The sequence below is a fragment of the Bos taurus genome, chromosome 21 (assembly GCF_002263795.3).
Source record: "Bos taurus isolate L1 Dominette 01449 registration number 42190680 breed Hereford chromosome 21, ARS-UCD2.0, whole genome shotgun sequence".
NCBI lineage: Eukaryota > Metazoa > Chordata > Mammalia > Artiodactyla > Bovidae > Bos > Bos taurus.
Window position 1 is genome coordinate 68470548 of NC_037348.1, and position 25562 is coordinate 68496109.

At 47.6% G+C, this 25562-nt stretch overlaps 2 protein-coding genes across 3 annotated transcripts in view; one reads left to right on the top strand and one right to left on the bottom strand.

Annotated features, from left to right (window-relative positions):
* Positions 1-1044: 1044 nt before the first annotated feature.
* Positions 1045-25562, top strand: part of TDRD9 (tudor domain containing 9) — a 109916-nt gene continuing 85398 nt past the window's right edge. The window contains exons 1-2 of one of the 2 annotated variants that reach the window (XM_059879388.1): positions 1045-1465; positions 18782-18897. In XM_059879388.1, coding sequence (XP_059735371.1) covers positions 1170-1465; positions 18782-18897 — 412 coding nt within the window. In that variant the 5' untranslated portion in view covers positions 1045-1169. The remainder of the gene's footprint in view (positions 1466-18781; positions 18898-25562) is intronic. The other variant, XM_002696785.6, reaches the window with a different exon arrangement.
* On the bottom strand, positions 9991-12427 carry RD3L (RD3 like). The gene is made up of 3 exons (XM_015459382.3): positions 11895-12427; positions 11210-11515; positions 9991-10559 (listed from the first exon to the last, which is right to left on the bottom strand). Exons 2-3 carry the CDS (start codon positions 11506-11508, stop codon positions 10262-10264), a joined length of 597 nt encoding a protein of 198 aa, XP_015314868.1. The 5' UTR covers positions 11509-11515; positions 11895-12427; the 3' UTR covers positions 9991-10261.

Below are 25562 nucleotides of genomic sequence, written 5' to 3' on the forward strand. Positions count from 1 at the left end.
CCATCGAGTCAGTGATGCCATCCAGCCATCTCATCCTCTGTCATCCCCTTCTCCTCCTGCCCCCAATCCCTCCCAGCATCAGAGTCTTTTCCAATGACTCAACTCTTCGCATGAGGTGGCCAAAGTACTGGAGTTTCAGCTTTAGCATCATTTCTTCCAAAGAAATCCCAGGGCTGATCTCCTTCAGAATGGACTGGTTGGATCTCCTTGCAGTCCAAGGGACTCTCAGGAGTGTTCTCCAACACCACAGTTCAAAAGCATCAATTCTTTGGCGCTCAGCCTTCTTCACAGTCCAACTCTCACATCCATACATGACCACTGGAAAAACCACTCAAGGAAGACGCAACTCAAGTTGCGGCCAGTCAAGTTCTGGCCCCCTAAATTCCGTCCAGATGCTCTCAGCTCCCAGAGCCCCCTGCCTTCATCAGCGGATTACCTCCCCTCCAAGTCCTCCTTCACCCAGCTTGTTATCGGTTCTCCCGCAGGTGTCCACTTAGGTGTCATTTTCTCCAAGAAGCCTTCCCTAGCTTTCTTGCTCCTTTCCCCAAATTAGGTGCAAGGTGTCTGAGGTTAGCAGGGTCGGTTTGCCTTTCATCTTCCTCACCCTGAGGTCTATCACTGCGACCCTGCACTGGGCCAGGCGCACAGGAGGTCCGCAATAAACTTCTGTTCCTTCTCGGCCCAGATTGCCAGGCCTTAGACGGAGTAGCCCTGAGGGGGAGGCTGGAGAGACACTGGGGGCGCTGGTCTTGCACATCTACGGTCCCCTGATGCTGGGCCCACCTCCACAAGGCCGAGGGACCCTGAAGGCCTCATTTCCCCAATTTTGGTAATGGACGGCCAAACCCCGAGTCACGCAGCCTCTGTGTGGGCTGAAGAGCAGTGCTCCCAACAGGCCTAGCGCAGTGCGTCGGCGCCATGGGGTCCTTCGGCGCCACAAGCTCCCAGCAGCCCCGGTGCGTGGAGGGCTCTGATTGGAGGGCTTGTGGTGGGGCGGGGCCAGCGGCCTGAGGTTGAGCAGTGTGCCTTGTGGAGGGCTCTGATTGGAGGGCTTGCAGTGGGGCGGGGCCGCGGGCTCGCCATCTCTTGATCCTGCAGCCAGGTTTCCGCCTCGCCTGTTCACGCTTCTCTGACTGGCGGTTGAGCGGCGCTCAGGCCCGGCTGCGAACATGCTGCGCAAGCTCACCCTCGACCAAATCAATGATTGGTTTACCATAGGCAAGATGGTGACCAATGTGGAACTCCTCGGCTCGCCACCTGCCTTCCCAGCCGAGGCTGCTCGGGACGAGGCACAGCGCAGGGATGCGGCCCCCAGCTCTGACCCTGAGGCTGAGGGCCAGGCTGAGTCTCCAGCTGAGGCTCCAGCTGAGGCTCCGGTCCTGGCCGAGGCCCAGGCCGAGGCCCAGCACCAAGACCAGGAGCAGGCTCCAGCCCAGGCCCAGGCCACGCTGGCACTACCATGGAGGTAGGAGGCTGGGGAGGAGAGAGACGGGTGGGCGCAGTTGTGGGTCTGGGCTTCCAGGACCTGGGCCGTCCCCACCCCGTGAGACCGCGTCCCTGGCCTTGGCCTGTCTGGTGAGGTAGCTGGGCATCAGACAAGCCCCAGTCCGTGGCCTGGACCAGATTAAACTTCTCCACCAGGAGTGGAACCTCCCCAGAGTTTGGGTCAGTGAAAAATCTTTTTATTGATAGGCTTTATTATTATTTTTTAGAGCAGTTTAAATTTACAGGAAAATTGAACAGAAAGTAGAGTCCCAAGTATCTCCTCCTGCTCCGACAATTTCCCTCATTGTTAGTATCTTGCTTTAGTGTGGTATATTTGTATGTTTGTTACAACTGGAATTTATTTTGGAGCCCAAGAAAATGAAATCTCAAACCAATAGATACATCACACACACACACACACACACACACACACACACACGCGCACACACACACACACACACACACACACACACACACACACGTCGCTCAGTCGTGTCCGACTCTGCGACCCCATGGATTGTAGCCCACCAGGCTCCTCAGTCCATGGGATTTTCCAGGCATGAATACTGGAGTGGGTTGCCGTTTCCTTCTCCAATAGATACATCATTATTAACTAAATCCATAGATAAGACAGAGGGTTCATTCTTGGTGGTGTACAGTCTGTGGGTTTGGGCAAAGCATGACGATATGTATCCACTATTAGTATCAAAACAGTAGTTCCCCTGCTGAAAAAAATCCCGTGTTCTGCCTGCTCATCCCTCTTTGCCCCACTCCCCATCCCCAGTGGGTAGGCAGCCACTAATCGTTTTCTTGTTTCTAGTTTTGCGTTTTTCACAGTGCCTTATAGTTGCTTCCCTGTGGTGGCCCAGTGGTAAAGAATCTGCCTGCCAATGCAGGAGACCCAGGTTTGATCCCTGGGAGGGGAAGATTCCCCTGGAGAAGGAATTAGCAACCCACTCCAGTGTTCTTGCCTGGGAAATCCCATGGACAGAGTCTGGCGGGCTACAGTCCATGGGGTCGCAAAAGAGTCAGATACGACCGAGCAACTAAACAATCGTTGTTATCCTGCTGTATGTGACCTTTTCAAATTGGCTTCTTTCACTTAGTATTATGCAGTTAAAGTTCCGACATGTCTTTCCAGGGCTTGATTACTCATTTCTTTTTAAGTGCTGAGTAACATTCCATTGTCTAAACGCACCATGGTCTGTCGGATCACCACTGAACACTATGTTGGTGCATCCCCAGTTTTGGCAGTCGTGAATGATGCTGCTGCAAACGTCCTTGTGCAGGTTTTGTGGGCCCAGAGGCGTCAGCTCGCCTGGGTAGGTGCCCAGGAGCAGCAGCGCTGCGTCTTGGTGCAGTTCCGTTAGTGCTCCTTCTCCCATTGCTCTTCCGCTGGAGTGCGGTGGAATCTGTTCGTGATCTTGGTGGAAATAAAGCAAGAGGACGCCTGCGTTTAGAGGAGACCTAGATCTGGTCAGTCGGAGAAGGCAATGGCACCCCACTCCAGTCCTCTTGCCTGGAAAATCCCATGGACGGAGGAGCCTGGTAGGCTGCAGTCCATGGGGTCGCTAAGAGTCGGGCACGACTGAGCGACTTCACTTTAACTTTTCTCTTTCACACATTGGAGAAGGAAATGGCAACCCACTCCAGTGTTCTTGCCTGGAGAATCCCAGGGATGGGGGAGCCTGGTGGGCTGCCGTCTATGGGGTCGCACAGAGTCGGACACAACTGAAGCGACTTAGCAGCAGCAGCAGCAGCAGATCTGGTCAGTAGAAACACCTGCTTGCTCTTTAAAGAAAGTCAGAGTGGAAGCACCTCTTCGCACCTGGGGAATCTGTAGCACTGCTTGGCCCCTTCCCCTCAAGTTCAACGCCCTTTACAGTTGAGATGCTGGTTTTGTTTTTAAAACTTCTTAAAGCTACTCTTGTTCTTTGCCCCTCACCCCTACCCTTTGATCTAGTGGATGGACTCGAGCCTGAGTCAAGGTCTCATGGGCTGTTTCCAGCCTTTGTAAAGCCAAGTGGGACTTGGTATCTTTGGTAAATTTGTTTCTTGGGGGCAGGGAGGGGACAAAGAAACTGTGATACAGCTTTCGAGTTGCTGTTCTGTTTCATTTTCACACATTTTGTTTCCCTGAATTGCTCTGGCAAATGATTCCATTGTCTGAATGCACCATGGTCTATCGGGCCCACCCTCGGCCCACCCGCTGCCCTGCTTCGCCCTGTGCTCCCTAGACTTAATGGACAGAACGGTATCGCTTTCAAATAACTGGTTGTTGAAGTAAATTATTACTGACTTTGTCAGAAATGACAAGCACGGATTTAAATGTCCTTTTAACTGCTAAGGACCAGTTTTAAAAATTTTCAATTCTTCATGGGCTAAGACTGTTGTAAAGTCAATAAAAATGAATTTTCAGAGTAGTAAAATGAAAAAAGATAAAATGTAAGCCCCATTTTTAAGATTATTACAATCAGCATGTAAAATAACTTTGTAAATGCAGTAGATGTTTGCCTGCTGCTGCTAAGTCACTTCAGTCGTGTCCAACTCTGCGAGACCTCATGGACTGCAGCCTACCAGGCTCCTCTGTTCATGGGATTTTCCAGGCAAGAGTACTGGAGTGGGCTGCCATTGCCTTCTCCAGATGTTTGCCTACCACCAGTGAAAAGTCAAAAAATTATGACACTGAAAGATGAACCCCTCTCCCCAGGTCAGTGGGTGTTCAGTATGCCTAAGAGTGACATAGCTCCAGAAAGAATGAAGAGGCTGAGCCACAGTGGAAACTGTGCCCAGTTGTGGATGTGTCTGGTTGATGCTGTAAAGAACAGTATTGCATAGGAACCTGGAATGTTAGGTCTGTGAATCAAAGTAAATTGGAAGTGGTCAAACAGGAGATGGCAACATTTAGGTGAAAATTGACATTTTAGGAATCAGTGAACTAAAAATGGATGGGAATGGGTGAACTTAATTCACATGACCATAATATCTACTACTGTGGGCAAGAATCCCTTAGAAGAAATGGAGTAGCCCTCATAGTCAACAAAAGAGTTTGAAATGCAGTACTTGGATGCAATCTCAAAAATGACAGAATGATCTCAGTTCATTTCCAAGGCAAACCATAGTATAGTGCAATTCTCACATCTGCACGTGACTACTGGGAAAACCATAGCTTTGACCGAAGGGACCGTTGTTGGCAAAGTGATGTCTCTGCTTTTCAGTACGCTAACTTTGTCATAGCTGGAGCGCCAGAGACTTGATACTTTTGAATTGTGTTGGAGAACATTCAATCCTAACGGGAACCCTGAATGTTCATTGGAAGGACTGATGGTGAAGCTTTAATACTTTGGCCATCTGATGCGAAGAGCCGACTCATTGGAAAAGACCCTGATGCTGGAAAAGATTGAGGACAGGAGGAGAAGGGGGAGACAGAGGATGAGATGGTTGGATGGCATCACTGACTCAGTGGACATGAGTTTGAGCCAGCTCCGAGAGATGGTGAAGGACAGGAGGCCTGGTTTGCGTCAGTTCACGGGGTCGCAAAAAGTCAGACATGACTTGATGACTGAACAACCACAACAAAGCAGAGGGCCCGGTTGGGTCCACCTGGACGCGTGACTCACAGAAACTGTGAGTAACATGTGTGTGCTGTTCTAAACTGAGTGCTCATGCTGACTGTGGCAGCCGCGGGAAACTGACAGAGGGGTGGAGCTGGGATTCAGACACTAGAAGCTGTCGCCTGGTACTGCGGCCGCGCAGAGGCTTTTGACTGATGTCTTCTCTGTGCAGGAGAGTGTCGATATTGGGAGAAAACATTTGATGCAGAGGAAGACGGGCTTTATCAGTGTAGGGTATCACACAGTGAAGCCTTACTAGAGGGGATCAGTCCCTCAGGTGGGAAGAGTAGCGCGCATGAGTCATTGGAGTCTAGTCTGTGGGTGCTGCTAAGTCAGTTCAATGAGCCGCAAGAGTCATGACCACTAGCGTTTAAAAACGGAGCAACAGAAAATTCCAGTATGCATCACGATAGTTCAGATAAGAGTTGCTCTGTGAGATGGATGCGTGTCTGGGTGGTGAGTACGGTCACAGTGTGCGTTTCCTTCTGGAAGGAAGCCGCGCCTGAGGCCCTGTGGTGAGCGATCAGAGATGGCCACGAGCTGGGAGGGTGAGTGGTTTGCAGATGATACGCTCAGTGATGTGGATTTCCTCCTGTCTTGTTTTCCACATGGTATTGTGTTTTTGCTCCTTGGTGCTGATTGTGGGGTATGTTTTCTTTTATTTTTACATTCTCTTTCTTCACCTTGGCATGTGAAAAAGGAAATACTTTGTGACTGTGTTAGGCATTTCGAGCGTTTTCTTCCACGGTTGTCTGCGGGCTTTCCTTTGGAACTCAGGGCCTGGCCCCCAGCTTGAGGCTGGGAGCTGGCCACCCCACCCTCTGCCCAGGGCTGGTCTGTGTGTGGACTGGCCTCTGTCTGCAAAGCTCAGACTCCTGGCTCACCCCGATCTTGCTCAGCTCCCACTTTTATCTCTTGACTCTCCAGCACCTTAAGGTGTGCTTGATCCCGGAGACACTGCTACAGAAGCTTTCAGATTGCCGTCGTCTGGCGCCTTTATCCAGTTTTCTTTTCTCTTGGTTTCCCATTTCCTTCCTGGTGTGCTGTTCTGTCGATTGAGTGCCTGCTGTGTTGGGCATTTTGCACGTGACACAGGCCACGTAAGCAGTCCGTCCTTCTGACAGACGAGGCTGGTCCTGTCTTACAGCTGCCCCTGGGCTTCCTCAGCTGCGTTGGGAAGCTGCTCCCAGCGCGGGTATCTGATAGGTTGGACAGTGGGTGTGTTTGACTCCACAGCATACGATCTTTTCCTTTTGGCCCTGCCTTTCCATGTCTAGGCCTTGCATAGACGTTAGCGTTTGCTTGTGTTACCATCCAAGGAGTCTGTTTTCTCTTCACCCACAAAGTCCCTGTTTTTTAAAAACCTTCTGTTTAACGGATGTAAGTTATTAGGTCATTTCCCCATTCATTGGGAAAGTACTTGAGTGTCTATGTCTTCCATGCGCAGCTGGAGTAGGCTGATGGAGAGGAGGGGCGGTCCGGCGGGAGCAGGTGCCGGGTCACGGGTTCGTCTTCGGTCTCAGTGAGAAGCTGCCCCACCCAAGACGTCCGGGGTCACTGGACGGCGCCTGGAGGCTTTGTGCGTGGCTGCCTGTGTGGTTCCCACTCCAGCAGGATGGCTGCTAGTTGAATGAATTGAATGGGGCTGGGGCAGAAACAGGGAGGTCAGGTATCAACTTTTATCAGCGCATATCCTGTTGGCTCTGTTTCTCTGGAGGGTCCTCAGTAATACATCATCCAAGCAGGAGTATCCTCTACAGGGGTATAGACCAGGACAGTGGCAGTGGAGGTGGTGAGCGACGATGGGATTCAGGATGTGTTATTAAGAGGCTGGAACTCTGTAGCCGGATCAGATACCGAATGGGAGTGGGGAAGCAGGCACGGGTGACATCGGGTTTCTGGCCGAGCCCTTGGAAGCTGTTGGGACCCGCTGAGGAAGGCCGGGCCACAGGAAGAACTGGCGTGGGCGGAATACCAGGAGCTTGACCTCGAACATGCTAACTTTGAAATTCCTATTAGATAACGGTAAGTGCAGGTGGTCTGGAGTTGAGGAGAGAAGCTCGCTGTGGGGCTGGACCAGTGGGAGTTTAAGGCTCTGGGTGAGGGAGCCCTGAGCCTGGAGCACGTGGTCATTTAGGTTGTGAGATAAAACGTGCAAAGGCGGCTGAGGAGGAACACCAGTGGGGCCAAGGAAGGGCAGCGGGAAGCCTGTATGTAGCGCGTGCTTGGTATCCTGAGTGTGTATCTCTTAGTGCTCTCAAGGAATTATTTTGTGTTGCTTTCCCCACATAACTCCTTGAGGGTGGAGATTTTCAGTGAGTCTCCACCTCAGCACAGTACCTGGCACATAGCGGGAACTCAGGTGTCCGAGGGAATGAATTGTCTTTGTGGGTCCCAGTTATTTTTATTCTAAAAACGATGAGAGTTGCTTCCTCATTTGCTCCTGTCTTGAATAAAGCCTGAAATCTGTCTTTACTCCTCTGACCAGAGCTGATTTCCCTCAGGTTGGGGCGGGGTGCGTGTAATACCCTGGCAACTGAACCATAAAGTATTTTCAGAGTAAGGGTGTTTCACGGTGTATGCTGTTGCACACAGTCTTGTTTGTGATGTGTTTTTTGGCTCCTGCACCATAGCAAGGGGATCAGAATGATTCTGAGATGTCTGCTGGTAAAATTGGATGGATAGGTAGTAGTGTCATTTCCTGAGAAGCGACTGGGAAACACTGGGTGGAGTGCTGAGTTACGCTCTTAGTCTGTGAAGCGTGCTGTTTGGATTCCTCTGTTCCTTTCCTGCATTTTACTTATCCTGTTAGTGTACCTCTGTGATTTGGTTTAGAGCATGTTGATTTTAAGTTGCCCGTGAGCTTCCAAGAGGAGGTGTCAGGTAGGCAACCGGCTGTGTGCATTTGGGGCTGGAGGGGCCTGCCCGGCTGGCGTGCATCCCCGCTCTGCCAGGCAGCATCGCTGTGCTGTTGGGGAGCCCTTGAACAGGCGTGAGGCCGTCTGCTCATCTGTCCGATGGGAACAGCATCACCTGCTTTCGAGTTCAGGATTGAGTGGGACACGCATGTGGTGCTCAGCGCAGTGCCTGCGTGGAGAGCCATGGCCGCCTGTTACTAGGTGGGCCGAGCTGGGAACAGTGCCGCCTTTCGAGAGCTGGCCGTGTGTCAGGCTACCAGAGTCCTGTTAGTGGATTAGTGTGTGTATTCCTTACTGTTCCCAAGCTCAGACCGTTAGCTGCTGTGCCGATACTTCATCTTTGTAAACCGTACCTGAAGCTTTCCTCCCCGCGTTTGTACCCACTTGTGTTTTTAATCCTCATTCTTTTGTCGATTTAAAGTACTATAAATAGCCCCGTGTATAAATGTGTGCATCTAGTAATATTTCAGGAAGTTACTTGTGTTATACTTTCTACTTGATTTGTCAGTTTTTAAGGAACAACTCTAGTTTTAAGTTATATACACTGATACTGACACAGGAAACGTGGTTATTGGGTTATTGCCGAAGACGAAAGTGGGAGGTGGAGGCTGAGAATGCCGAGGGCAGCGCGTTTCCCACCCCTTGCCGAGTCTGGGTGTACAGCTGGTTTGTGCCTTATGGGCGACTCAGTGGTGGGGGTCCGTCTTCTTCCTGGGCTGCTGGGATGACCTACCGTCTACAGCCTCTTCAGTCACTGTAAGCTTTTTGATACGAACTATATTTAAAACTTTATTTTCTTCCCTTCTGGACAGAGAGGATTGCCCTTTCTTGAAAGTGCTGTAGACTTGGTCATTTCTTTTGTGCAGTGGCTGTTTGAGGTGCCTTGTGGGAGGAAAATGTTTTAAGCCTCTTCATGGTGTGTATTTTCTGATACACATGCTGACGGTGCCAGTTCTAGTACTGAATTTCATAGACAAATTCCAAATTCTATTAAAAATTCTGTGAGGACCTATCATATAGCATAGGGAAATCTACTCAATACTCTGTAATGGTCTTTATGGGAAAATAATCTAAAAAAGAGTGGGTCTGTGTATATGTGTAACTGATTCAGTTTGCTGTATAGCAGAAACCAACACAGCGTCGTAAATCAACGAGACTCCCATAAAAATTACTTAAAACCCTGTTTCCATCGTTGATGCAGTGTCGGACCTCTTTTTTCTGCTTCCTGCATTCACTGCTCAATGAGCAGCTGTGCACTTTGGGGAGCATTTCTCTTTCCCACAAATAGTTCTCACTCTGTGAACTCTTACAGTGATGGAAGAAGCCATAGTTATGTTCTGAAAACCAAACAGAAAGGGAACAGGAGTGAAAGGTGTCTTTACTCTAAGTCTGCTTGGGGTGTGTTCCCATTTACCTTGTCTTATTAAACCCTGGTTGTGTTGACACCAGGATGGCCTGGAGACGGGAATGGCTGCCCACTCCAGTATTCTTGCCTGGAGAATTCCATGGATGGAGGAGCCTGACAGGCTACAGCCCGTGGGGTTGCAAAGAGTTGGACATGGCTGAGCGACTAACACAGTATTGGTTTAGATCAGCATTGATTGTTTTTCTTTGAGAGTAGCAGTTACCAGTGTTGTTAAACCAGTTCATTTATTTTTATTCATAGTATAGATCTGTGTTTTTTATACTTCTCTTAATGTTGGTTGAGATTAAAGATGAATCTGAGTGTTGAGATGAAGCACTGCTTTGCTTGCAGACCACACGTAGTTTTCTCCCTCCCTGCCGCCTTCCCCCACAGAGAATGATTGACTCAGTCTTATATTGTAAAGGTAAGATTCACAGTAATCATTTATTTTATTCAATACATAGCTTCCTTTTAGAATAAAAGTCAAAGTTAATTTGTCAAATTTTATACTTCATACTTTCATATAAATTTCATATTTCAAATTTCAGAATAAAACTTAGTTTCTGTGAGTTGTGTTTGAGGTATAAGAAAATACTTCAAACAGTTTTTCAAAATATTTAGGAAATATTTTAGTTGAAAGCATACTGTTCAGTGAAAACATTGCATTTTAAAAGTGGCTAGAAAAGGAACACTATTTCAAATATCGACTACATCACAGAAATTTTAGCTTCTGATCTTGCAACAAAGAGTAACATCAAGTCACATCACTTTCTCTTAATGTTAAGAGTTCTGATGCTAAGATGGTCACCAAAAAACTCTTCTCTCTGGGTATAGGTAACTTAACTTGATGGGTAGTGGTACGGTAGGTTCCATATTCGATGTGAGAATGTCGGGAACCTGTTCTTTGTGTTTCTGTCTACATAACTTGAGATGGTGGGGATTTCATCTTTCTCTGGACCCTCGGAGCTGCCCCCTGGGGTCACGGAGCGCACAGGGCAGGCTGCGCCCGGGGACCCTTCCAGGCACTCCTGCTGACTGCCCTCGTCAGCGCTGCTCAGGAAGTCTCTCAGAACTTGCTTGAAGATGTAGACAATTTCCCACGGCAGTACATCATTTTCTGCCAGAACTTCTCGAAATCTAGAGGCAAAACACTTGTGAGTATTCAGTTCAGAAAATCTCTTGTCATAACCCTTTATCTCAAAAATTCAGCTTAAATAATGTGCTCATATAGTAGTTATCCATCTTTAGCATAAACTGCTGGAGAAGGCAATGGCACCCCACTCCAGTACTCTTGCCTGGAAAACCCCATGGACGGAGGAGCCTGGTAGGCTGCAATCCATGAGGTCGCTGAGAGTCGGACACGACTGAACAACGTCACTTTCACTTTTCACTTTCATGCATTATAGAAGGAAATGGCAACCCACTCCAGTGTTTTTGCCTGGAGAATCCCAGGGATGAGGGAGCCTGGTGGGCTGCCGTCTAGGGGATCACACAGAGTCGGACACGACTGAAGTGACTTAGCAGCAGCAGCGGTGTAAACTGCACATTTCTTTAAAATTATGCTTCTAGTGAAGAAATTTTGAAAGTGACTTTAAAACATTTCCTAGCCAGTGAGTTATCAACAGATTTTTTTTTTCTTGTCCAGCCCATTCTTAGGGATTTTGGTTGCTGAGCATTTGATACACACGGTTAAAGGACTTATATGATAAATAACGATCTCCACTCTAAGTGTAAAAGGAGCTGAGAGCCGACAGCAGACATCAGGAGAAGAGAGTGTAGAGTTTTACCTGCTGAGAACAGTTCCCGTTTGGCACGGTTGAACCTGTGAGCAGAGAACTTCGAGTTGTCTTTGTTCAGTAGCTGGAATGGCTGTGTGGGGATGCTGGTAGCTTCTCAGCCAGTTGTAATCCACACCTGTTTTTTTCACTTTTTGCTCATTTTCGATCTCCTGTATCAGTCTCTCCCGTTCCTTCAGATGCCATTTTAATTCCCGAAGCAGAGTCTTTGTCACTACATCTGAGTCAGGGTAGTGTGTGGATTTGTAGGAATCATGTTTTGGCCATTTCATCCAGCCAAAAAATGGCATTTTAAGCCTGTGGAAAAGCTTTCACTTGTTTACTTGCATAAAATGTTATGGTTCTGATCAGCAAATATTTGTTTCTTTACAGTAAATTTGCCAGAAAAGTGCATGAATTTTTCACTGGTTAGATATACAGGTCAGAATAAGATTAGAATGGATTATTTCTAACTAGGTCAGTGCCAAAAACCAGGCTTTCGAAATACTTTTATGTAGCTAAGCAGGAATGAAATACAGTCAGGGATAATCTACAGACTGAACATTTCCTGAAAATAACACTAACACTTGCTATTAAAAGTTCTTAGGAGGCTCTATAATATTAACATATAGGAAAGTGCTGTCCGCAAACAGACTTCTGACTTAGGTTTTTTATACAGAAAAGGTTTAAAGGTTACCTGTGAAGTTGCTGGGTCCAACGTGGCCTGTTGCTAAAGAGTTCACTTGAATTGGTGATGGAGCTGTGCTGCACACAGGCACGTCTCCTCCTCCTGGATGGGTCCCCTGTTGAGAGAATGAGCCGCCTCCTTTCCCCACTGAAACCGTCTTCAAAATAAATAACTTTCTGTGTTAGGAAGGAGGCCGTGATGTCTTCATTTGGAGAGAATGCTCCTTAATCCACCTTGTAAGTAACCTAGAAGAAAGGACAAAAATAACTCACTGTTTAATCTTTACAAATTATATAACGCTTCGCCTTTTGAATGTAGCTGTCTCTTTGAAAAAGATGCCGGCAGCCACGGATTCTGGTCCTAAATGCATTTAGACATATCTTTGGTGAAGAGATGAAGAAAGGTCGTCTGAAGCACCACAGATGCGCTCCCAGCTAAAGTGAAGACTGTCGCATGATGTGATGCTCTGTGTGCGTAGCTGCAGGTCACAGTTTAGTGCTGTATTTTTATGCCTGTAGAGCTCTAAAAATAACCATGTTGCTTTTATTCTTCAGCTTAACTTTCAGGCCATTTGGAAGTCAGGTCACTGTCCCCGATAATGAAAGCATGGGAAAGGGATGGGACTTGACTCCGCACAATATACACACGATACACATTCTGAGAAAACACGCTACAGTTGTGCAAAGTAGGCAAAGAATGCTAGATATTAGTCCTGTGAAATATTTAGCAAATGTTACATTCTGTACACATTTTGGTTTTTTTCTAAATAGTATTTAAATTTGTATATTTAAACAAGTTGCAATGCATTACATATATTACATACACTGAAGTAGATAACTTTATTCTTTGTAATCTCTAGAAGCATGGTGATAAGGCAATCTACTGATTGAGGTCAGAAAAAAAAAGAGACATAAGAACATATAAAGTTGAAAACAAAATCTTACAGTTCATTAAAGAAAATAATTTCTGGTTTTCTTCTGGAGCTGAGAGTGAAACTTGCACTTACTGTTCGGGTGAGTGCCGGCGTGTAAGGTCCTTGTGAGGGTTTTCTGTCCCAGAGCCTGTGTGTCTTTCCCTGCAGTGTGGATAGGTTCTTGACTCTCTGGGTCTGTTAAATGACTGCACAGCGCTTCCCTTTTATAATATGTGTTTCTTGTGTTGCTCTTTCCTCCAACTGAACTGTGACGAGTAGACCTCATTCATCCGCATCGGACCTGCATGTCACGCACGATAAAGAGGGATGCGTGTGGTCACCCTGCAGCTCCTGTTACTCACATGTTAGAAAACCCAGATGTCAGGGTTCATTATCTGCAACGAGCAGGTTTTCACATCGTATTGTGTGTAGCGCCGTTCGAAGGACGGGAGGAAAGTTTCTCATGACAGAGCTGTCCTCTCGGATTTCCTCCTGACAGCACCGTGAACCACGCAGCTTCTCCCTCTGAATAACCTCCTCGTCGTTGCTTTGGTTCTTCACGTTTGCCTCTGAAGCGTCAGAGCTGTACTGGGTTGGAAGATGACCCGCGTTTCTGTCCCGGGCTGGCTTGCTTGCATACCGGTGTCTGTCCCTGCGTGACCCTTCAGCTGCGCTCACACTGGTTCTGCTGAGGGGCTTGTCTTTCTTTTCCGTGTACCTACACTGTAACTCGTTTTCAGGGCCTGTTTTAAATACCAGCTAATTTTTTCTTCGGTCTGAGGGAAAAACATCATTTTCCCCTTGACCCCTGTTTGCTTGAGCTCTGGTCGCATCTCTCCCCACTGCTATACTACTGTCCTTTAAGACCAGGTCTGTTCTGCCCCCGCTGGGGTTGCGGCTCTCCTTCTCTCAGCAGGTACCCTTGACTGTGCCGACTGTGCCAGGCCCGGGTGCATGTCGGGGACTGGGGGCCACGGGAGGCAGCGGTGGACAGACTGACTGTTCCCTGCCCTGCGGGCCCGTGGGCAGACGAACCCGAGTCCCCGAGGGGCCAGTGTGGTGGTCCTGGCACACTCAAGGCCTCCCTGGTTGGCTGCGGGGGTTGGGGAAGGCCTTCCTGGGGACGGGCTGTCCTTGGAGCAGAGACCTAAGGGTCACTGAGTAAGCCACACAGAGAACTTCTCGAGGGGCAGTCTCCCGCCTCCCCTTGACCTGTTAGCACCTAGCTGGCTATCAAGGCTTGCCCAAGTCTGATCTTGACAGAACGTTTCCTACCGCCTGGACTCACATTCAGTACATTTTCCTTTGATCTTCCTTGGATAAGCCAGTTTTTCTAATACTTAGGGTGTGCCGCCTGTAGTATTACACATTTTGTTTCTTCTGTCCTAGCTCCTGAGGTCATTAGATTGAAACAGAGCCCAAATGTCATTCTCTGATTAAAGCAGTTCCCCTACTGTAATGTAGATAGAGACAGAAGTATTTGTAGATCCGGGTAAGGAAGTACTTTTGCATTAATCCTGCCTGTTCATCAGAGTATAATCAGAATAATGTTGGATTTTATTCATCAAACATTTTAGTAAGTTGAATAAGTGAATTTTTTCTAATTAATTGTAACCTTGTGAAGCTGTTTTGTGTGGAAGACATAAAACTTGAACTGTGAAGCAGTTAGGTTAATTCCTTTTTGGTCACTGTCATGGTTTTCTAGGCTACATCTTGGCTGAATTGTAGAAAATTTTCTAAGACAAAGTGAGATAGCATCATATCATCCCTAGTGTGCGTGTGTGTAAAAGTGTAAGATGTATAAGGAAATACTTACATTTAAGTCTAAAAAGACAAAACTTTGGAATCCTGAAGGGCAGGCTAAGGAACCAGATTGTATATTAGCAGATTTTGTATATTTGCGACCAGGGCCACCTTACACAGTTCTCAGCAGCTTTCTGTTGCAATTAAAGGCAGGTTTTTCATTGTAAGGAGACTACTGTCTTCCTGTTTTTAATTCCTTTGCTACTGACCTCAAAGTTCTGGATTATTGGTTCTTTTTTTTTTTTTTTGTCTGTTAAAGATGCAGTCACCATTTGAGAAACTGATGTTGAATTTCCTTTCCCAGTCTTATTCCCTCCATAAGACGTCTCACACTAAAAGCCGCGTTTTCATGGGGCTGTGCTCGTGTCTCCCTGGCTGGAGGGAATTCGCAGCGCGTGCCCGGGTTAGGTGCAGCTCTCAGGTGGCCTCTGTTGTTGCCCTTGACCTTGGTAGACATGTTCACAGTTTTATAACTCGTTCATTGATATTTTCCTTTTTTGTGTTCTTGTTTAAAGCCTTCTTTACTCCAAAGTTATGACATAGGGGAAGATCAGCGTTTTAGGCTTAAAAAATAAGTACCCCCTGGGTGTAGTTGGTTTGGAGTTAATTAGCGGTTGGTGTGAGGTGGGGGGTCCCCAGGTTGGATAGCCATTATCCAAAGTCAGTGGTTGTCGCTTCTCCCAGTAGCGCTCCTGACAGCTCCTAGCGCAGTCCCTGTGGGCGTGCCCTGGGCGCTTGGAGTATCCTCATATCGTGGGCCCTGGGTCTTGTCACACCCTGTGGGGCTGCAGGTTCCACCCAGCCTCATGTGGGCAGCGATCCGAGGCCCATCGGGGCCTCCGAGCCTCGGCAGGGCTGTCCGGATCTGTCCTCAGTTCTCCAAGTCCGTGCTGGGCTGTCTGGGCTTGGTGCCGTGCGCCCAGCCCGGGTGAGCACAGCGGTTCCTAGGGGTTCCCGGGGGTCTGCAGCGTCCCAGGTGCTGTCCCGCCCAGGGCCTCCCTCTCCCGGTCCTCTGGCTGGAAGCCGGGGCTTTCTTGTCCTGTTCTGCCCAGCACTTCCTGCAGCAGCCTCTGCCCTCTAGGCCGAGCAGTGGATAGATTAAGAAAAAGGGCCGTGAGAGTTTGTGCTGCCGACAAGGGTCCATGTAGTCAAAGTGGTGGTTTTTCCTGTAGTCATGTACGGATGTGAGAGCTGGACCATAAAGAAAGCTGAGTGCCAAAGAATTGATTTCGAATTGTGGTTCTGGAGAAGACCTGAGAGTCCCTTGGACTGCAAACCAGTCCATCCTAAAGGAAATCAGTGCCCCTACACCTCTGCCTGTGCCAGGGCCCCCGTGCATTTTATAGTGTGGGGAGTTCAGGCCAGGGACTGCCAGAGCTAAACACGATGCTCTGTGCCTGGTGAGCGCTCTGCATTCTCGTCTCTCCCTATTCTGCCCGGTACCGCTTACTGGTCAGCGTTCCGCAGCAGCTGCGGAGGCATTCTGCTGGGAGTCACAGCTCCCTTCTGTGCGGGTGCAGTGTGCTTACCCATCTAACTGGAAGCTGGAGCCTTGAACTAATTCTTTTTTATTTTATTTTATTTTTTTAAATTTTATTTTATTTTTTAACTTTACAATATTGTATTGGTTTTGCCATATATCAAAATGAACTCATTCTTGACTCCTCGTCACTCAGTCGTGTCTGACTCTTTGTGACCCCATGGACTGTAGCCTGTCAGGCTCCTCTGTCCATGGGATTCTCCAGGCAAGAATACTGGAGTGGGTTGTCCTGCCCTCCTCCAGGGGATCTTCCCAACCCAGGTCTCCTGCATTGCAGGAGGATTGTTTACCATCTGAGCCACCAGGGAAGCTGGTTATTTTACATACGCCGTGTCTAATAATGACGGCATATTCTATGGGCTCCACTTTAACCGCTGCCCCTCTGGTCTGAGTGATGTCATCTCTAGCCTTGGTTATATGGTGCTCTGTTAGGTGGTCTCCCTGCTTTTCTGCTGTGTCTGAGCCCCCATCATTTCACCCCACTTTACCTGATCAGAGCCATCCTGTTAAAATAGGAGCCAGGTATTGTTATTTCTCTGTCTGAGTGCCAAACTCAACTCACTCAGAGAAAAGGCCAAAATCTTTAGGATTAGCCCCTGCCAGTCCCCTGGTTCTCCTCTGCCCGAATCCCTGGCTCTTCTGTACCTCTACCCCCACCAAACCAGGCTTTCTCTGCTGGAGCCACATGGGCCTCTTGCCCACCTTCCTGGCACTTTGGCCTCAGGGCTCCTGCTTTCCTGACTGCCTCCCTCAGAGAGCTGCCCAGCCTTCATTTCTGTCTGGTCTTTGCCTGAGTGTTCCCCCGTATATTTTATACCCACACACCCCCCACATTTTCTTTATCCATTCCTCTGTTGATGGTCATTTGGGTTGCTTCCATGTCTTCAGTTCAGTTCAGTCACTCAGTCATGTCTGACTCTTGGCAACCCCATGGACTGCAGCACACCAGGCTTCCCTGTTCATCACCAACTTCCGGAGCTTGCTCATGTTTTTTGACTCATGTCTGTTGAGTCGGTGATGCCAGCCAACCATCTCTTCCTCTGTCATCCCCATATCCTTTTGCCTTCAGTATTTCCCAGCATCAGGGTCTTCTCCAGTGAGTTGGCTCTTTACATCAGATGGCCAAAGTATTGGAGCTTCAGCTTCAGCATCAGTCCTTCCAATGAATATTCAGGACTGATTTCCTTTAGGATTGACTGGTTTGATCTCCTTGCAGTCCAAGGGACTCTCAAGAGTCTTCTCCAGCACCACAGTTCAAAAGCATCAATACTTTGACTCTCAGCCTTCTTTGTGGTCCAACTCTCACATCCATATGTGACTATTGGAAAAACCATAGCTTTGACTAGATGGACTTTTGTCAGTAAAGTAGTGTCTTGGTTATTGTAAATACTGGGGTGCGTGTATTTTTTCAAATTAGAGTTCTTTTCTGGGTATGTGCCCAGGAGTGGGATTGCAGGGTCATACAGTAACTCCTGTTTTTAAAGAAGCCTCAGACTGTTGTCCGCAGTGGCTGCACCGTTTTGCATTCCCACCGACAGGGTGGGAGGGGCCCTTCTCCCACGCCCTCCCTCGTTTATTGCACGTGGACTCGAGAAGGAAGTGATTTGGCTGCCAGGTCTTGGTTGTGGTGCGCAGGCTCAGTGGCTGTGGCGCTGAACTCGTGTGCCCTGCACTGGAAGGCAGAGTCTTAACCACTGTACTGCCAGAGCTCTCCCTATCATTGTAGACTTTTTGATGGTGGCCATTCTGACTGGCGTGACGTGGCACTTACTGTTGTTTTGACTTGCATTTCTCTCATAATTACCAGTGTTGAGATCTTTTCATGTGCTTGTTGGCCATCTGGATGTTGTCTTTGGAGAAATGTTTATTCAGGTCTTTTGCCCTTTTTTTTTTACTGTTTTTTTTTTTTTTTAATTGAGCTGTGTGAGCTGTTTGTATAGTTTGGCAATTAAGCCCTTGTTGGTTGAATTATTTGCAAATATTTTCTCGCATTCTATAAGCTGTCTTTTCTTGGTTTCATCTCCTTTGCAAAAGCTTGCAAGTTTGATTAGGTCCCATTTGTTTATTTTTGCTTTTATTTCTGTTGCCTTGGGAGACTGACCTAAGAAAACATTGCTATGCTATGTCAGAGAATGTTTTGCCTTTGTTCTCTCTGAACCTGTAGTCTTGACTGCCTTTAGTTCAAAAGGATCCTCATGCAAAAGTGAGCTGCGGAGGCTCGTTCTGACACCCTGAGCCTCCATGCGCGTCCCTGCACATGCTCCCTGTCTGCAGCGCAGCACTGCTCTCGGGGAGGCACGGAGGGCGTTGCAACAGATACTGGTAGATTGCCCTGCAGAGGAAGTGGCTGTGTCCGTTTACTGCCCTCTCCTCAGGATCTGAGACCATTTGTTTTTTTGGCCAATTTGAAGGATGAAAAAACTTTCTCATTGCTTTAATTTGCATCTCTTTGGTGACTGAGAATTTGATTGTATTTTCATTTGTTTATTGATGCTTTGCAATTTTTCTTGTAGGGCTTAATGTAAAAGTTATTTATTCAAGAATTCTCCTAGCATATGGACATTTCTTAGCTTTTTATAAACAGTATGGTTTTTATAGGCCTTTTGTAAACAGTATAGTAACTTTTAATATTCTTTGCAGGCTCCTGGGTGAAAAGAGCGCAGATACGGAGTATATTGACAAATACAGACAACTTGAAGCACAAGAATTTTATCTGTATTTCCTTGATCACTTAATCAGCGGGTCAGATAAAACAGGTATCTTTAAATATCATAGAATATGTGTGAGTTGTTCACAACATTAAGTTCTTAAACGTCTTTAAAAATGTAGTATTATTTTGATCAATGAAGAATCCATGTTGCTTGTTAATTCAGGATTTTTAGGGGAGTGAGTGTATGATAGATTATAAATTGCCAGTGTGTCATAGGTTGTAAGTTGCTCATTTTTTTCTCTTTTAAGTGTAGTGTCTAAAATAGTCTGCCTTTTGGAAGACTACTGATGGTCCCTTACGTTACTGTTAATTTGAAATACTTGAAATTGTTATTAAAGTTATTATATGGAGAAGGAAATGGCAACCCACTCCAGTCTTCTTGTCTGGGAAATCCCATGGACAGAGGAGCCAAGTAGTGTGATGTAGGAGCCAGGCTCCTCTGTCCATGAGGACACAAAAGAGTTAGACACAACCGAGTGACCAAACAGCAACAACAACAATAACTGTGTGAGTTTGTGAATATACTATAACCAGTCATCCACTTTAAAAAGCCGGGTTTTATAGTATATAAAACATACCTTGATGAAAATTCAGTTGGAAACAACAGGTATGCAAAGAAGCAGGAAAATATATCCTTGATTAAGAGAAGAATCAATCAATCAATCAAAATTCACCCAGAACTGACACAGGTGTTCATATTAGCAGATAAAAACATTTATTGATACGTAGTTTTTATAACTACATTTCATATGTTAAAAAAGTTAAATAGAGAGACCTGAAAGATTTTTTTAAAGACCCAAATTAAACTTCTAGAGATGGAAGCTCTTGCATATGAGATAAAAAGAACTCTGGAGACATCTGTGTTAGTCCAGTGGTTAAGACTCCTTGCTTCCACTGCAGGGGGCATGGGTTTGATCCCTGGTCAGGGAACTGAGATCCTACATGTCCTGCAGCAAAAAAAAAAAAAAAAAAAAGCGATAGATTAGATTTTGCAAAAGAAACAATGAACTAGAAGGCATAGCAACAGAAACTGTGAAACGCTGGGCTGGAAGAAGCGCAAGCTAGAATCAAGATTGTTGGGAGAAATATCAATAACCTCAGATATGCAGATAACACCACCCTTATGGCAGAAAGTGGAGAGGAACTAAAAAGCCTCTTGATGAAAGTGAAAGAGGAGAGTGAAAAAGTTGGCTTAAAGCTCAACATTCAGAAAACGAACATCATGGCATCCGGTCCCATCACTTCATGGCAAATAGATGAGGAAACAGTGGAAACAGTGTCAGACTTTATTTTTTTGGGCTCCAAAGTCACTGCAGATGGTGATTGCAGCCATGAAATTAAAAGACGCTTACTCCTTGGAAGGAAAGTTATGACCAACCTAGACAGCGTATTAAAAAGTACCCAGCAAAAATATTTTTCAAAAATGAAAGTAAAAGAGTATTTCAGATGCATGAAAGATAAACGAATTTATCTACTCACATGTAGAAATTTAATGATGTTCATTAGCCTATAAAAGTGAGTTTTCTGTTTTATTTTTAAAAATCATCTGTATCATTAAACAGTTAAAAAATTATTATAGTTTTAAGAATAACTGTATTAAAACAAAATTTTAAAGAATACATAAATATGTAAAAACAAAATTTTAAAGAATACATAAATGTGTAAAATAAAAGACAGAAGTCCTTTTTAATCTCTCCTCCTCCCATGGGTGCAGCTGTTCAGAGTTTACATTAAGCTCGTCACTTCCTGTGAGAGTGCACTCTTTTTCTCTGTGGGTTTTCTTGTTAGCATTAGGCCTGATTCATATGGTAGAAGTAAGTTTTTATTCTTTTGCTTTGCAAACGCTTATCCCTCACAAGCTTCCTACCGGCCAGCCAGGAAGTTCTACACCCTTCCCTTCTGCCCTGTGTGCTCACGCTCTGATGTAGAGATAGAAGCTGGGATTCGAGTAATGTTTTCCTTTTCAGCCTTTTTGAAAATTTCAGCATACAGCCCGTATATAAAAGTATATCAGTCCTTTTAACGGTCTTCACTTGGACTTCTTGATAATATAAAATACTGATACCTTTCATCAATTCTGAAACAGTCTGAGCTGTTATCTCGGAGACCCCCACCCTCATTTAGCTTGCATTTTTCAGTTTTCAGTCACCCAGCTGTCTGCTGGTCACTTTCTCCTTGTTGGTCTTTCTCCTGAGGCAGAAGCAGCTGTGAGTTCTTTGTTTCCGTCTCTGTGTCCCAGTCTGGTTAGAGACTTTGCCCTGGTGTTTTCTTCTCTCTCACCAAACTTTTGGATTTTTAAAGATGGTGTTTGTATATTTAATCTGGTATCTTTAGTTGTCCTGAGGGGGAATATTTGTCTGAACAATGCAGTACCTTATTACCAGAAGTGATCGTTCAAAGTGATCGTGTGTGTCCTTTGATCTGATGTTTACTTGTGCTAAGAAAAGTACAACACCGTACGTGTAAGAACAGTCAGTGCGTCATTCCTTATGTAAGGGACGCCTTTCGAATCTCTTCAGTGTCAATGAACAGAAGACTGGCGATTTTTAAAATATTTATTTTTTTTTTTAATTGAAGGATAATTGCTTTACAGAATTTTGTTATGAATCAGCCGTAGGTGAGGACTGGTGATTTGACCTGTGTAAGGGAGTTTGCAGATGTTGCTAGAAGCCCGCCACTTACTTACTGTGGACAGACGGCCGTCGTTGCCGTCTCATGGGGAGGTGTGTTAGTTTTAAGATGGTGCTTGGTACCAGGGCCCTTCCCGTTGCCCCTGCGTACTCAGCGCCCGGCACGCACCTGCTGGCCCCTGCGCGGAAGCCACTAGACTGCAGAGGGATGCCTGCGAGTCCCAGTGTCTGCTCTTGGAACTTTTGATTTGGGTTCATATTTGAAACTATTTGCAATCTCTGTCCGTGGCACCTTTAATATATTTGGAAATTTTCACTAGGGAGTCATACAGCTTTGGCTGCACTTGGAAGATTCACTCCAAGACCAGTGTTTATCAAGATGTGAGCCAGGGACGGTGGGGAGCAGTGAGAGCAGAAGTTGAAAAGGCCTGGCCTCTGCTCTTAGAGAGGCCATCATGTGACCACACAGTTACACGAAGCGGGGCTTTAGAGGTGAATGCTCTGGAACGTAGCTCTCTGCGGACCTGGGACAAGGACTGTAACTTGAGCTGGGGTTCAGGAAAGTCATAATCGGGACTGGAGCTGAAGGATGAGTAGAAGTTTTAGAAGTTACCTAGGCAGCATGGGGATCGGGGAGAGGGGAATGTGTGCCAAGGGCTGTAACGGGGGAGAGTCTGAGGCTCCAGCCTTGGGAGCATGCAAGGCACTCATTCGTGTCTGACTCTTTGTGCCCTGTGGACTGTACAGTCCGTGGAGTTCTCCAGGTCAGAAGACTGGAGTGGGTAGCCTTTCCCTTCTCCAGGGGATCTTCCCAACCCAGGGATTGAACCCAGGCCTCCCGCATTGCAGGTGGAGTCTGTACCAGATGAGCCACCAGGGAAGCCACCAGCCCTGGGCGAGGGCCGGCATTGCTGGGTGTGGGGGCCTGGGTGGGGGCAGCGGGGGACTGAGTCACAGCCCTCCCGAGAGGCCCACACCTTCATCTTCAGAGCGGTGGTGCCTGCGCTGCGTCCCTGGTAGAAGGAGCTTTGCAGCTCTGATGACGTTAAGGAGCTTGAGGTGGGGGTGCTGCCGGGTGGGCCCGGTGTAAGCACAGGGCTCTTCCCAGAGTCAGTAGTGGATGTGATGGCAGGCGCCGTGGGCTGCATGATTCGAGTAAGGGGCAGGGAGCCAGGGGACGCAGGCCCTCCGGAAGCTGAAAAGGTGTGGGGACGGTTCTCCCCAGAGCCTGCAGAAGGAGCCAGCCAGACTGCTGTGGGCCTCAGATGCTCAGAGCTGTGGGAGAGGCAAGGTGTGCAGTGTGAGCGCGAGGCTCAGGGTCCTTGTCGCAGGAGCCGGGAAGCTGAGCGCGCTCATGGGGGAGATGCAGCTGCTGGCGGGGGCCAGCCTGGGGCGGAGAATTCTGGTCCTAGTGCTCAGAGCAGCGGTGGGCTGAAGGTTCTAGGTTTATTCTGGGTGAGTCTGAGGGGAGGAGTGTCAAGTGAGGAGTGTTTTGAGGAGACTGCTCTGCTCATACTGGAGGGACTGGATCGGAGGGGCCGGTGTGGACCTGAGAAGTCCAGGCAGCACTGGCTGGTGATGGTGGGGAGCGGGGTGCTGGTCCGGGGCCAGCCGGGCGGGACTCGGGGCATGGGGACGGGGATGTGGCGAGTGGCAGGGCTCACGCTCTGGCTTCTGAAGTGTGGTAGTGCCCATGAGGGCAGAGAGGCGGTTCTCTCGAGTGTGTGTGTGTGTGTGCGCGTGTGTGCGCGCGCCTGCGTGCACGGCGCACACACAGCACACAGCAGCTTCTATCCCTGTTCTGTCTGTCTGCATTAAAACCGTAAGATGGCACCAGTACCCCTGACTCTGGTCCGGCACCAGGGTTTCAGAGTGAGCGTTTTGTCATGTCCAGATACAGAGTCCTTTGGCTTTTGGTGTGGTGTGGGTGGTATTTCATCTATGTGACTCTTCTTAAAAATTATTTCTAAGTGGAAATCCAAGAACGCACATTCACTAAATTTCTATGAGTAACATTAGAATTATTTTGCATAATTAAAGGTAAATCATTTTTTCAAAGTTGACATTTAATAGCATTTCTGAGCAGCCCGCTTCCAGACTGTGGGCCCTGCCGGGTTTCTGCTGTTTTCACACAGCAGTTTTGAACTCGTCCTGGGCTGTGTCTGTAGTTGTGACGAAAGGCCATAGCACGGCCTCCCTCTTGTTCCGTGACATTTCTGTTGGTGATTTCCATCCCTCTCAGAACTTTTCTTCTGGGTTTAAAAGAATGGCCTTTATGGAGTTCCTAATAACTGAAGAAGGAAACAGTCAAATTAAGTTTAATTTTGTGTTTGGAATACCAGCCCTTACTTGGAGAAAGTGCTGTGTGGTTATTTTGAAGATTTAATTTCATGGTTAAATCAGTAGTGTAGTGATTAAGCTTCTTTTCTACAGTGTACAGCGTGTAATAGATTTTTTGATAAAATCCTCATGCCTATTGTATACTATTTGGAGCCCTGAACTGCTGAATTTTGGGGTTAGATTTTAGATTTGGCTGTTGCGAAAATAACGGGGTGACTTGGTAAAGAGAAACTAGCAATTTTCATGGTTTCCTGTTTTTTCCAGTTCAAGTGAAATGCTTTAATGTTAATTACCTAGAATAAAGAGAAAACAGGAAAATAAAAACAGCGAATTTTGAGGGCAGTGTGTCCTGCATCACTTTTGAGGGAAGGCTTGGCTGTGCGCAGTTGCCGCCTCGCCCTGGCTGGCCGTGCCCTTTCTCCGAGCGCTGCTCTCGGTGATGGCCCGGGCCCCGCCTCTGGCTGGGCTGCGCATGCGCAGATGCCCGAGGTGCGCAGCCGGGACCTCTCTTGGTTCCCGGTCCTCCCTCGGGCGGTGGACGCGGAGGCTGGACTCGACTCGTGCTGGGTCGGCTCCAGCCAGTGACCTGAAAACGTCAGCCCGTGTTTCGTGTTAAACAGAGGAAGGGCTGCGGTTTAGACAGTACAGTTAGGCCTTTCGGGATTTTTTCCTGTAGCATTTCCGTCTTCAAGTAGCAGCCTTCAAAATGCGTGTCATCAAGGAGTGTGAGTCACGTTAGTGTGGTTAACGTGGTGGCTCGTTCAGCGGCTCCGGGAGCCACGGCTCCAGTCTCTGAGCAAGAAGCACGGCTGCCAGCCTTTGGTCCCTCTGGAGAGCCCGTGTCGCATCATGGCCCTGGCAGGCCCGGGCGCTCACGGTGTCCCTCCCTCTGTGACCACGTCCCTACGCTGTCTTTCGGGGCTCCCTCGGCTGTGGAGCCTCAGCCCTTCCGTTTGTGCTGGAAAGGCCGATTTTTGATGGATAAGCCTGCTGGCCCCAAGAGAGGGAAGGGCCAGATGTTTTCCCTATTTAGGCTTGCATTATCTCAGTTCTTCATTTGTAGAGCGGTCTGGGTACCCAGCCATCATTTTTAGAATTCCAAATAATTTAATAAAATGTTGGAACCATTTATAAATTAGGAACTGTTCACACACTGAATTTTGCACAGTGTTTTGAAGATAAAGTGGTTAATTTAAGGGCTTTTTAGCCAAGTGCTTCTAGAAGGGGTGAGATTGGGCGGAAGTGCACCAGTGGAAGTATGGGACAGCGGCACAGACTGTGACTTGTAAAAGCTGCGAGGGGGAAGGGGAGGAGAGAGGGATGAGAGTGGCCAGGAAGCGTAGGCTTCTGAGAGCAGTGTCAGCAGTGAGGTGTCTAGATGATCAGAAAGCTGTCTGGGGCAGGACTTGGAGAACAGCCTCCTGAAGTCAGTGCCCGGCTTCCTGGGAGGAAAGAGGAGCTGGCTCCTGTGCTCTTCAGGTTCGGAACAAGTTGATGGTTCAACTGCAGGAAAATAGCCATGTTGTAATTATATAGCTAGGCCAGTTTTGAAACTGAGGGTATGTGTAGGAGAACATGTAGGAGAGCAAAAGAGAGGCAGGGACACGTGTGTGTCGGGCAGGAACAGCGGCGGCCGGGCAGAGGGAGAGACGGGGCAGAGCAGCACAGGGCTGGGAGGAGCAGGAGGGAAGGACCCAGGAGGGCCAGCCCCATGCTGAGGCTGGGAGAGACAGGGACACTC